The sequence below is a fragment of the Symphodus melops genome, assembly GCF_947650265.1.
Source record: "Symphodus melops genome assembly, chromosome: 16".
Lineage (NCBI taxonomy): Eukaryota > Metazoa > Chordata > Actinopteri > Labriformes > Labridae > Symphodus > Symphodus melops.
The window spans coordinates 4,883,002-4,896,149 of record NC_136706.1 but is presented as its reverse complement, the minus strand read 5'-3'; the positions used below and the strand labels follow the sequence as shown (position 1 = coordinate 4,896,149).

Below are 13,148 nucleotides of genomic sequence, written 5' to 3'. Positions count from 1 at the left end.
ACTGTTTCCCACGACATATGTCTGAATTTGATCCATGCAAGCTTAAACTAGATTCTCATGACTTCTCACCATTCTCTTTGTATCCCATTCCCAGGATAACCTCCGGGGCTCTGTAGTATCTAGTCACCACATAAGGGGTCATCATGAAGCTGGTTCCTGCAGTCCTGGCCAGACCAAAGTCCAGGATCTTCAGGGTGCAGTCTGACTTCACCACTATATTGCTCGGTTTGAGGTCCTATTGTAGGGAGAAGACTGGATGAGAAACTGTGTACATGATGGTGAAGTGCAGATCTTCTTTTCTATTTGTGTTTAGTTGTTTGGTATTTGATAAATGATACACACTGACACAGTCTGTCTGCATATTCTCGGAATATTTTCTACTACTAAAGCAAAAAAACAAGGTAACAAGGTAGCAACTTTGCAGCAGTAAACACAGATTTGGGTTTTAGGGTGATTCTAAAACACAGTATTAACAGATGCTAGGTATGCTAATTGGCTGCCGGCTTTATAAAACCTCATCTCACTGTCTTCTACAAAGAAATTCAGTGTTTCCCCAAATGTCTTGATTAAATTCCTACCCTGTTTTGTTGAATTAGATTTCAATCAGATATGTTAATGGAAAAATACATTCCTTAGCTTCATTTTTTTTAAATCCTGATACGTCTCCCACTGTTAGGTCATGTGCTTTCATGCATTGACCTGCCAGTGAGGAACTTCAGGTGGGAGAAGAAGAAGAAACACACGCAACATCCCCTTGATCCCATTTTTCTTTCCCGTAGCCGTAGGTAATCTGGGCAGCTAGACAAAACTGTTGGTGCTTTGACGATGACATGATCCCTCACAGGCTTACTACCCGGTGAACAATGGCTGATAGGTTGAGAGAGACGACAATTAATCTGGGGATTAAGGCTTTGTCACCATAGTGCCTCGAGGGTATCGTTTGATTGCCAATTAAATGACCAAAGTGACGTCGAGGTTTAATGTAAGTCTATGGATGTTTTACTTAAATTTGCGATCTCAGACAAATGAAAAAAACCCCAAACCTATTAAGCACAGTTTCAGGCGCCTTGGTTTCTTACCCTGTGAATAATGCCGGCTGAGTGCAGATGTTTGATACCACACAGCATCTGGTAGAGCAGGTAAGACATTCTCTCATGGTCAAGCTCCATCTGAATCACCTGGCACAAGTTGGCATCCATCAGCTCCATCACTAGGTACCTGAAAATCAGATTTATGGATTTGATATACTTGACTGATTAGCATTTGATGGATAAGCTGTCTATGAAAATATTTAAAACATTTTATTCTTAAGTTGTATAATATTATATATTGAATATCCAGCAGTGCTTCAACTGCTTCAGGAAAAAGTTCTTGAAAGTTCATGAATCCCTCTGCAGAACTTTTCACCCTGAGATTGTCCTTAACGTGAAAACACTCATTCATCATTCATTACGTGAACGAGATACATTCAGCAGCCTTAGGTTACACCTACACTACTTTCACTAACAACACTCAAACAGTTCCATTCTCACAACTGAAGGAGGAATAAAGAAGTACACAATGCATACTAAAATCATCAGATAAGATAAGATGCCGTTTTTTGACTGTAACATGAGGTCTATTTATAGTCTAAAAATATGCTATTATGCAGTTTGCTATACTCACACATCCTGGAATTCCTCTAAAGATTTCTGCGGTGTGAAGACATTTAATAAACTGATTATCTGAAAGAGAGAAGAGCAAGCAAATAATCAACATGTAGCAGTTTAACATACACCTAAAATACAACAGTTGAGGATCCAAATTTGTCATGACCCTGATGAAGGACACTGCTTAGTGAGAAACAGAATCAAGTGTGAACAAAAGAGTGGGGATACATTTCCAGAAGACGAAAAAGAGACAGAGAAGAAGAAAAGGGGACACACTGCAGCACTGGAGATTACGTTATTGCCTCAGAGGGCTCTCTGTTTCACTTCCCTGCCAGTTCGGTACATTTCTGGAGGCAAGGAATTTAGCACGGCCATAACATTGCAGTCGCTTGTCTCTGTTTTGTAGGGAAAGGATTTATCCAGAACCGGAAAAAAAAGACACTGACTAGAGTACTGTTTGGAACAGTGCTTCATGCTGACAATGGAGCTGTCTTCTTGTATTCCTTTCTATCTCTGGTTCACCTCAGAGGAGTCACTTACATTTTTGTGATTGACACATTTCATGAGCACCAACTCCCGGTAAGCCCTCTTAGCATGGGTCTGGTTCTGGAAGGGTCTGCTCAGCTTTTTTATGGCTACATTTCTGTCCAGGACAGCATCATAGCCCGCACTGCAGAGAATAGCAGAAGAATTTTCTGTTAGTATTCATAGCGTGATGCACGTGATTGCATGACTCTGTGACAATCCCTGCCGATTGTTATTGGTCACAAAAACAAAAGGATTATTTTCCAATCTGCGAACACACAGACTCATGGAAATAGTTGTCAGTTAAGGAAAAATACTAAGAGACAGTCAGTGTGACTGTTCAGAAAAAAGAAACACTTTGTTTGCAATTATATGTATCACTATCATCATTGAATATGATATTTTAAGTTAGACCACAGACTGGCTTTGGCATCTCATCGATGGTGGTCGCCATACTCGAAAAGCTGTCAACCACCGTGCCCGCCTGTCAATCAGGTCACCTTCCCATCTTATTGTGAATAAAGCCAATCCTTTATAAAATCCAAATGGATCAGTGATCACAAAATTCAAACTAGCCCTCTTACATATTACATGGAAAGTTTTAAAGAGGTGGAAGTGAATTCATGTTAATGAGGATTTATTTGTTTGTTTGTTGTAGTTTCTCTGAAATCCCTTAAAATAGACCTACATAGTACAGCAAAAATAGCTTAACTGCATTTAAACCACTGAAGAACAAGTTATCAAGTTAAAATGAAAATAAAAAAATTTATACTTTTCTGAAAATCTCCTGTAAATACACTTTTTACTATTAAAATGAAAAACCTCAACTTTTCCCAACACTCGAACTTCTCTGTTGAATTTGAATAGATGGCAATAAACCAGTCTAAATGTGAGACAATAATATGCTATTTTTTTCAATATATAAACCCCTTTACACCTGGGTGAGCTCTTGTTACCTGCTATACAGTACAAGCCCAACATCCCTATATCCTTTAAAACCTTTTATATTGGAGATCATGAAATTTAGATTTACAGCCATAAGAAGCCATACATCAAATATTCATCTATATATCAAACTGTGCTTTCTCTTCCGAATGTTCCCTATAGGATGGTACAAATTGAGTTACATGGCATCTGTACGCAGGCTTAATGCAACCATAACCGAGATGACGCTGTGTGTGGGTTTGTGCATGGCTGGGCTGGATACACTGACTGTAGTTCATCATGTCTCTGGAGACTGCAGGCCAGGGATGGTGTGTGACCATGGAAACAGTGCAGTATTCATAAAAGCATTGATTCAATGGGGATTTAAGCCTGTCATCACTTTTCTAGTTGAGTGAAAGATGATGTCATGACCAGCTAAACTACTTAAAGCCTTCATCCCTCTCTAAGATGCTTCTGAATCTGGGAGCTCATCCTGACCGAGCACAAGAGTCATAAGGGCAGGGATGTGCTCAGATTGCAACGTTTGTTGGCGACAACATTGGCCGAAGGACTCTTAGAAGCATCAGTGATTCACTTTTTTTCCCTCATTAACATGTTCCCAGGATTGATACAGGGGCACAAGTCTCCTGATTGCGTAACAAAAGCAGAATACTGTACTGACTGTTGATTTTCTGTGTGGAGTCAGCTGCTGTCAGTGCTTGTATAGCATGTCATCACTGTACGTCCCTTTAGAAAGGGATCGGACTGTTTGTGCAAAACCAGACAGATGTTGTGTTGTGATGATGTCATCCAGCTGGGGATTAGGCTGATAAGAATGTCTGGTAAAAAAAAAAAAAGTCGCTCTAATTACTTAATCAACATATTTCAACCGAACTCATTTTCCAGCATAAATAAACATTTCACAGTTTTTGTTATGTTGTTGATGTGATTTTCAGCATCTAATTAACAATATTTCCATAGTTAGTCCTTTTTAAAGTGAATAATCATTAAGCTATTATTTCAGTTGTTTGGTTGTGGTAATATCACCATATGGCATCAGATGACAGCTGTGAGCAGAACAGGGCAGAGCAGGTTCAAATTAGATTTCCACTGTATCCTTACAATATCCTTCAAACAGGCACAATCCCAGCATTAGCAGCTAAAGCCCGCATTGCCTGGCCAAGCTCCTTTGCAAATGCACAAAATTGCTTTGGAGCGGAAGGGAGAAAAGGCCGAGGGCATGGGAAGCAAAGAACGGACAATGAAAGAGGGCGAGTGGAGGGCAGAGGGTTTACAGTGTAGAGAGCCAGTGATTCTTCAAACACCATATAAAATACTAAAACATGTCTATGAGGGTCAACTATGAGCTAACACTGACCCAGTATTAACATAAATATAATTTAAGGATTTTTTTAGTCTTTTGACAAACACTGTAAGATACATTCCTTTAAGTGGGGCCTTGGCAGTGGTTCCACTGCATTCTGACAGGATGGGCGTGAGATGAATTACAATGACTTCAAGCTCTCTCTGCAATCCGGATTAAGGATTCACTTAAGTGCCCATCTTGTTAGGCCCTTAAAGCCCAAATATCCATATTCAAACAACAACAGATATGTCATCACAACACTGGAGAGGCCTCTTCACATATTTCTCCTTTCCTAGAAAACAATCATGATATTATTTCCCTTTCTTAAAGGGGCTGTAACATCACCTCTAATTTTCATTTAGATTTTCTTATCTCATCCTACATATTCATATATTCATCCTACTGTATGCTAATGTCAGCTAATCCCCTTCATTATTATTTCACATGATTCACAGGTCATTGCATTTAAAGAGACACACACAACAAAACGGAGCGTTCTGAGAGAGCTGGTTTCTACAGAGTCACAAACCTCCTCTGGTGCTTGATTCATGTTGTATTTTGACCAAAGCACAGCACAGATGTTTCATTTAGAGCACAGGGGAATGTTTGAAAAGGTGGGAAAATGGTATCATGTGTCCTCTTTAAGAAGCCAAATAAAAAAGTGCATTTGAAAGTTGAACTTGAAGTTGATCCTTTCTCTTTTATTTTGTTCATCTGCGTGTATGACCCATTAGGCTGCATGCGTTTAGATGTTATGATAGGTCAGGCGCCACATCTGGGTTTTCACAGGAGTTAAAAATAAGACTTTCATATTGCCTAATTACACTATTATTAATCATGAAGACTTTGGACAATTTCATTAAATTTTAATGTTGCCGCCCTTCCCTCACATAACATTGAAAACAATAAACCTTCCTTAATATTCTCCCATAGCAATAAACTAAAGGACAATTAGAAAAAACAACTTACAGCTAAATGAGATAACTGCTCATTAAGTACTGCATAAAAACACATAAAGTAGCTTGATATTATGTAAAACAGGACATAAAAGAAATGCACTGTTGAGTACTTGCCAGACTATTCCCTGAGCTCCCGAGCCGATGGGCTTTAAATTCTGATAACGTTTTAAAACTGTGAAGGTAGAGTCTCCCACTTCCACACTGTAGAACTGGTTGTCCACTTTGCTTTTGCTCATGTTGTAATGTTTGGCAATATATGACACATCCACTTGTTTTCCAAAACCCTGCATTAAACAAAGACAACAAGAAAGAAAAGAGTTATTGATGGTTAAGATTATCAGATAAGAGAATCATCAACTCACAAATAACAGAAAAAAGTATCGTTAAAAATATCATATATATACTCATATAAACTCTAATAAATAACAGTCTTAATTGGTAAAATATAGTGAGAGTTTTGGACTAATTGGTAAAACTGGAGAGGTAGGATAAACAGGACAAGACATGCAGTACAGTTGAGTTTACACTAAGATTATTTCCATGTAGAAATGTCAACTCTACAATAGCCATGTAACGACATCAGTGCCACTAATGTCTTTACTGTAATAACTAGACTAAAGCCATTATTCTTTCATGAATGTGCACACAACAATTAGGCTATAATTACTTGGGCAGAGCAGTTGAACAAATTGTGCCCCGACAAAAAAAAATCTGTTAATTACAGACGGGGTAATTACAACACAGCTCACAAAGCAAACAAAGCTGTGCCACTATGTGTTATTACTGAGGGGCACACAAGTTTGAAACACTTCCCACTGATGCCCTGAAAAATTAATATGTGTGATGTAATACGTTTAAATTCAGCATGGCTGAGAGGTCAATGAAGTCTATGATCTAATTATTTTAACACATTGGACTGCAGCTTTCCCTGTGCAGGACGACTGGTACCTATAGAGACTGTTGAGAATCTAGGGAAACATCTATAGCTGAAGCATGTTTAATGCACACATCTCATGCAAGAGTCTCGATCAATTTAGCTACAGTGCGATAGTCTATAAGCTTTGCTTTAAGCTATTGGTCCTTACATGAACAGTTTCTTACAGTATAAACTGCACTGATATGAAATAATATCCCCACAGGAGGAGAAAGCAAATCAATTCAGAGTAGGAAATGCCTCTGTTTTGTCTTTATTTGAGATATTGCTCGAAGAAAATCCCTTGTGGTATTTCACTTCAAGCAGAAGCAGCCAAATATTTTAACTTTGCACGATATGCACAGTATCTTCAAAATGTCAAAACACTTTAACTTTATTCCTAAGACATTTTTTCTAATGTAAACTCAAACATGAATCATCACATTTTACAGACATAAAAACAGAACAACTAAACAACACAAAGAGCAATGAAAGGGGAAATGGAAGTGAATGAATACTGTACCTTTTTTACCTGTAAGGAACACACACCTGACAAAAGGCTATCTTCACATCCAGGATAGGTTGGCTGCAGTTATATAAGAAATGTCTGCTCATAAATACCTGCAAGACAAAAAGAGAGGAGAGCCGGGATCAGAGGGTGAGAGTGCGAGGTGAAGACATGACTCGCAAGATAAATGAGGAAATGAACTGACTCTGAACCAATAAACTTTACTGCTTTGCACAGAGGATATGATTCATCCGTTTCGATACCAACACTTCATACAAAAATAAAATGAACTGAAAGTATTCCATTTATCATGGTCTTCATAAGTACAAACATTTTCAACATGTCCACCAAAAGATGGATAGGTTGTTTGGACCCCTGTGTGGACACAGCCCCTGGTGTAGGATTGAATTCTCCCAGATAATTCACTGACTGCCACCATCGTTCTCAATGACAGTGAGAAAAACATTTATAAACCATACAATTGACCGACACAGAGATTCTTTATGAGAATACAATATTGCATGGCAACAATAAAAAACGACATCTCGATACTGATGTAACATGAAAATACCTGAACAGCTACAGTAGTACTATAACGGAGTAAAAGACGACCTCCAAGATTACGCCTTCACGTGAACGTCCCTTTATACAACATCACATAAACATGTCGCTTTCTTTTTAGACCTTATTTGAAGTGCCCCCTGAAATATTTATAACACTCTGATGTCTGTCTGAGGCTACGTTCAGCTGGTTAGCTAAAGTGAGCATAAAGCCTTTGGCTTTGTCAAATGCTAACAAAACTTTTCAACACCACTAAAGCTAACAAAGAAATGTATCTTGTATGTTTAATTACTTTTCTTAAATACTTTTGTCCTTAATAAGATTAGGGGAATACAGCTCGTCTGGCTCTGTGGGGCCTGGCTTTATTAGCAACCTAATGAATTAATATCACTTGCATATGTAATATGTACTGTTGTTCATTATCTATTGTTGCTCTAGCTAGCTATCTAGCTATCTATCTAATGTTTTTTTTCTTATCTTTCTGCTGGGTTACTTATCATGAACACATAAAGTGTCTTTATTCTAAGCATAAAATTAAATAATCGTCTTGCCAAAAGTGTCTGGACTATTTATTTATTTTTAATTTCCTTTAATGGCTATCTCTTTGAAAGTCCTAAGTGTTGAAAGAAATGAAATTTCACAGATACAAATCTTAGCACCACAAATGCATATAGAAAAAAAACAGTCAATTAAGTTACCGACATAAAGCATATTTTTCCTTTCACACTGTGACTGTGACTGGATAGACACTTAGCCATTAGCCCTTACACTTTATCACTCTTGACACTCATTAACCTCTTCAACCTTCAGGGGAGCTGTGAGTTATGAGATAACACGTAAAGTTTCACAGGGTTATACTTAATACTGCTATCATACATGAAGCCAACTTTCAAAGAGCTTATTCCATCAGGCATAAGCATTTGCATAAAACTAGTGTAGTAATTTTGGCACAGTTGAGGGGCTTTTACTGCAAAGGGGGCAAGTAATGGGTCAATTTGGATTTAGTGCAGATTTTCACATTCTCTTCTGGTTTTTCTTTTGGCAGAAAAATTCCTCTGAAGGAATAGAGGACAGTTGCCGCTGCAGTTCCCACATTGAGCAGATGCTAGAAAGGCCACAGCTATAATCCACAATGACTCTAATGGCTTCAAGGATTTTCCAGGTAATGAAGCCGCCAGTATGCTGATGATTATGTGTTCTGAATGGATTCATGTGTGGTGTTAATGTTGGCATAAAAAATAATAGAAAAAAAGAGTGGGGGTTAGACCATGAGATGACAGGCCCCCAAAATGCTTTTTTTTTTTCACTTCACAAAATATAGTTTGGCACATTACAGACTTTGCAATTCACTCTCAGGATGTAGGACTTTCTGGACACATTATAATTTCACAGTCCAGGTTTTAGTGTCTGTGCTCAATCCAAAAAGAGCAGGGCGGCATTAAAAAAAGAGATATAGGACACAAAGGCTTGAGATTTCTGCTTTGGCCTGTTTAGGTTGACCTTTTACTTCAAACACACGCAGTGACACAGTACAAAGTCATAGCTTGTGCTCCTGCTGTCTGCACCTTTCGGTTGGGTTCTCTGTGTTTGAAACACTGAGTGAAATGGAAAAGTAGAGAGGGAGAGGATAAGGAGAGGTAAAAAATGTAGAGTAAAAAATGATGCACAGATGATGCAACAGTCATAAGTATTAGGTTAAGGAAGTACTTTTGTCCACAAACAATACTTCAGTTGCATCTCTCAAGCCACCATTGCAATTTCAAATCACACATGTACTGTATGTTTGACATGATTAACAGGACTGCCACATCATCGACCAGTGCAGTTATTTTCAACACTGAACAAGCCCCAACACCTACCTAACGATATGCTTTGTTTGAGTTTAACCATAAGATATTAAAGGTCTCACTCTTCCAGCAGTATAGACTGTATTCAATTCAACACCTGCCTCATTATTTTTGATTGAATTTATATACTTTTGCCTCATGACAAAAGCCAGACAAATTGATGTGTGTAGTTAACAGCAGCAAGTCAATGAAGAAGATGTGATGAAAATAATTAATCAAAGCCACCTCAAGCAATCATCCTTCTTGTGAGGCAGACAGCGAGGAAAACAGCAGCTTCTGTGATTGTTTGTTCAACCTTTTGACCAGATTGTGCTGATGAGGTTGTGGTTGAAATGCTGTTGGTTGCAGCTAAGACTACTCTCAGCACCATTTTTAAAACGCCCATATCACTCATCCGACAATGTGTGTCATCATTACTTAAGCCAATGTCAGGGGATTGAGAGGAAGGAATAACAAAAGATAGGCTGCTTGAAGTTTTCTACTACAGCATATTCAAAATGCAAATACAAGAGATTTGAGACTTACATGCACATAAAGGCAGTTATGGATCATTCTACTTTGTAATATCATTTAGAGGGACCCAAATATGAGCAAACACTTGGCAAGATTTGGAAACAGTGACAAGACAAAATGTCTTTTTAAACAGGTAGCAACCTTGAGCAGAACTGAACAAATGAGGGAAAAAAATATTTTCAACAACTGTGTGGGCTGATCAGGTGAAACGGAGGTAGAGAGAAAGAGCGAGATGGATAGAGACAGAACAAAACAGCAACAGCAGTACAACAGAATCAGACTTATGGCTGCAACTAAACACATAATAATGAAATTGTATCAACATTTTACTGTGATGTATTCCTATATTTCCACTAAGATAATAAACTACATAAAATAAGGGCTTGGTTTTTATGTTTTGAACTGTACATGCTAAACAATTATCACAGCCTTTGTTTGTTCTCTAACAACTTTTTTTTTTTTTTTTTAATATCCAGTGTCATTTTAAAAGGGATACGATCACATGCTGATTAATCTTTCAAGAGGAAATCAGAGGAGAGGCAAAAAATATAGAAAACCCTTCTATAATATGAGAATCAATCACAGTCCTAATAAAGTTTCCCTGCTTGTGCGTTGCTCTTGGGACTTTCTTGAAAGAGTTGCTCAGTGTTGCATCAGAGTTTAGGAAGAAACAGAAGGACAGACAGGAGATCGAGATCCTTTGTTGTATAGATTGTATTATACTGCTAAAAGTATCAGGAGTAAGACTTTTTTTTGTGGCGGCACATGACTCCAGGTTAAGGCTGATAGTGTTAAACAGTGAAAAACAGCCTGTCTGTGCGATTACAAATTCAACCTTTATAAGAAAACTCTGAGCTTGTACCAAAGCAATTTCACGGCAGACCAGTGGACACACATGAGCACCCTCCCATTAAGCTCCCATAACGGTGCAGGGTTTGGATGAATAATAAGATTGATGTACAGTATGTCTTTGTGAGTGACCCAATCATTGCATCAGATTGGTAATCAACATACACTAGTATAACATATGCAAAAAAAAAAATGTACCTGATGATTTTTAATTGGACAAATACTGCTCTGAGAAGAACATGTTAAAAGAAATACCAGCAGCAGGTTTGATTTAAGTTCACTATGTAAGCGTCTGTCTGGACCCAATCCAAAAAAATAGAAATATTTGAAAAACAGATACAGCACAGTTACAAAAGGATGCTCCACTTATGAGATGACGGTTGTAAGGGGGAAAATTATAAACAATTCAAGGCTGAGTCAAAGAAAACAGACAAAACAGAGAGGCTGTTTTAATCATCCTGAATGGGCCAATGCATTTCACAGATACAGCACACCATTAATCTCCAGGGCTGGCCTTGCTGATGCTGAATTCTGCTGGTGTGTGTGTGTGTGTGTGTGTGTGTGTGTGTGTGTGTGTGTGTGCTCTGCAGTTGTGGCTGTTCCTTGGTGTTTAGATCCTTGGCATTCTGTTACATCCGCCCTCATGGGCACAACAACGCCTCGGGCAGACTAGTGATCACTCCGCAGACTCTAGGAGGAAGGGTGCAGTTATACAGTGGAAACTATTAATCCAGGTCAGTCTACTTTAGGTGACTTTTGGTTTTCTGTTTTGCCCTTTAGTTTATTTCACACAACTGGAAGCCAAGTCAGATTTTGATTAGACGGCTGGAGGAACATCATCTGTGTCCCAGTTCAAAGGCTGCTTGCAGACATTTCCAGACAAGTTCTGTCACAGTCCCATTTCAAGGCTCCTTCAAATTCAGCTGAAAAATGTTTCCTTTCCCTAAAGACAAGGGATCCATCCAATGCATCCTTTGTGGCCCGACGTATACCAAGATTAGCTATGGATTACAAACTAAGGATTACAAACTGCAATAATAAGATGTAAATTACTAAAATACACTTTCAAATCTAAGTCATTGGTTTCGACTCAGTGGAGTAGCTAACTATACAAATGTTAAACAAGAAAGGGAAATTAAAACTTCAATTAATTAGCTCTAAAAAAATAGTTTTAGTTTTATTGTGTTAGCTAGTTCTTGCTTGCAAGATTGTTAGGTGACAGGAGTGGCGCCAAGTAGCAAAACGTGAAGGGGAAACAACAGGTGAAAGCCAACTGGAAATCATCAGGCTTTCTCGTTTCAATTTGGCCTGAGTCATCTACATACACTCTGAAGGCTGGGTTTGTTCCTACCCTCGGCCCTTTGAAAGATGCTACCCCTGAATTTTTACACAGCTATCGACACATCTTTAAAAAAAAGATGTCTGGCAGTGTCATGCCAGATGTATTGCTAAAATTAGCTATTTGTGTGACCACAATGTGCATACAAGTTTTAAAGTTTGATCTGGATGGATCAGCATTTATATTTTATGTTAAACATTACCAAATATTTTTCAGCAACTTTTAGTTTGTGGAATTGTATGTATGAGGCTGACAAAGATAGTTTCACCCATCCAGCTCCTAATCACTGGCTGAACGCTTACATGAACACGTCACAATCAGACAGACCAAAATGTACATCATTTTGTTTTGTAGAATACAGACGTGAAGAGTTATATTTACTGTATGGCTACATGTTTTGGTTTGTCAGACATGGGGGGGGGGGCTGCTTTAACTCTGTTTGGGATAGACATAAAACGTGTCGTTATGAAATTTAAGTGATGCACTCTGACACGCCGCTGAGTGAGGATGCACAAAACAAGAGAATGTTATTTGCTCCACCTGTGGCTTCCCTGAACATGCTGTGATAAAGCTCTGCTGTGCATGCTGGCTTACTGGCGAGGCCTAAAAGAAAGAAGCTAACATTAAAGTCAGCAGTTACACCTGTAATGCTGCTGTGATGATTAATACGCGTACAGAGAGAAATGCATTGGTGATAAAAACAGGTCCAACCTGATGGATATTAGTTCAAAGCACGGAACAACAGTTCACTATTATTTCTTGATTTCCTCCCAAATATTACTACAAAACGTTTTAAGATGTAAGTTACATAAACCACAATGTTGTTACAGAGAGACAAACCCTGCATTACAATGCCCCACCTATGTATGCATGTATGTATGTATGCAAGCCAGCAAAGTCAAGGTACTGTAAGTATGGCAAGCAGAAACAATTTGACATCATGATGTGGTTGGAATGTGTTATTTTGTGGAATTTTTTACTGATGTTCTTTTTCCTATTTTTTTCATGCATCAAAAGGTGAGAGCTTTCTCCGATCAGGTGTTAGACATGTAATGGCACATTGATCTGTTCCAGAGTTTTTCTTACCATTTCTGCGTTTTAAATTGAAACATTTCCCATGTGAGCGTCCATTTCATAACTTGTAGGACAAGTGCAGCCGAGGGACATGTCATGCCAGTGTCTAGTGGAAATGTCT

The 13,148-nt window shown here is 38.4% G+C and overlaps 1 protein-coding gene across 8 annotated transcripts in view; it reads right to left on the bottom strand.

Annotated features, from left to right (window-relative positions):
- mapk10 (mitogen-activated protein kinase 10) overlaps positions 1 to 13,148 on the bottom strand; it is a 32,476-nt gene that overhangs the window by 13,029 nt on the left and 6,299 nt on the right. For 6 of the 8 annotated variants that reach the window (XM_079364288.1, XM_079364281.1, XM_079364282.1 and 3 more), the window contains exons 2-7: positions 6,886 to 6,957; positions 5,538 to 5,707; positions 2,190 to 2,319; positions 1,666 to 1,724; positions 1,080 to 1,218; positions 70 to 235 (exon numbers count right to left, since the gene is read on the bottom strand). In XM_079364288.1, the coding sequence (XP_079220414.1) occupies positions 70 to 235; positions 1,080 to 1,218; positions 1,666 to 1,724; positions 2,190 to 2,319; positions 5,538 to 5,707; positions 6,886 to 6,957 (736 nt within the window). Of the gene's footprint in view, positions 1 to 69; positions 236 to 1,079; positions 1,219 to 1,665; positions 1,725 to 2,189; positions 2,320 to 5,537; positions 5,708 to 6,859; positions 6,958 to 13,148 lie in introns of all 8 variants that reach the window. The other 2 variants (XM_079364284.1, XM_079364283.1) reach the window with 2 other exon arrangements.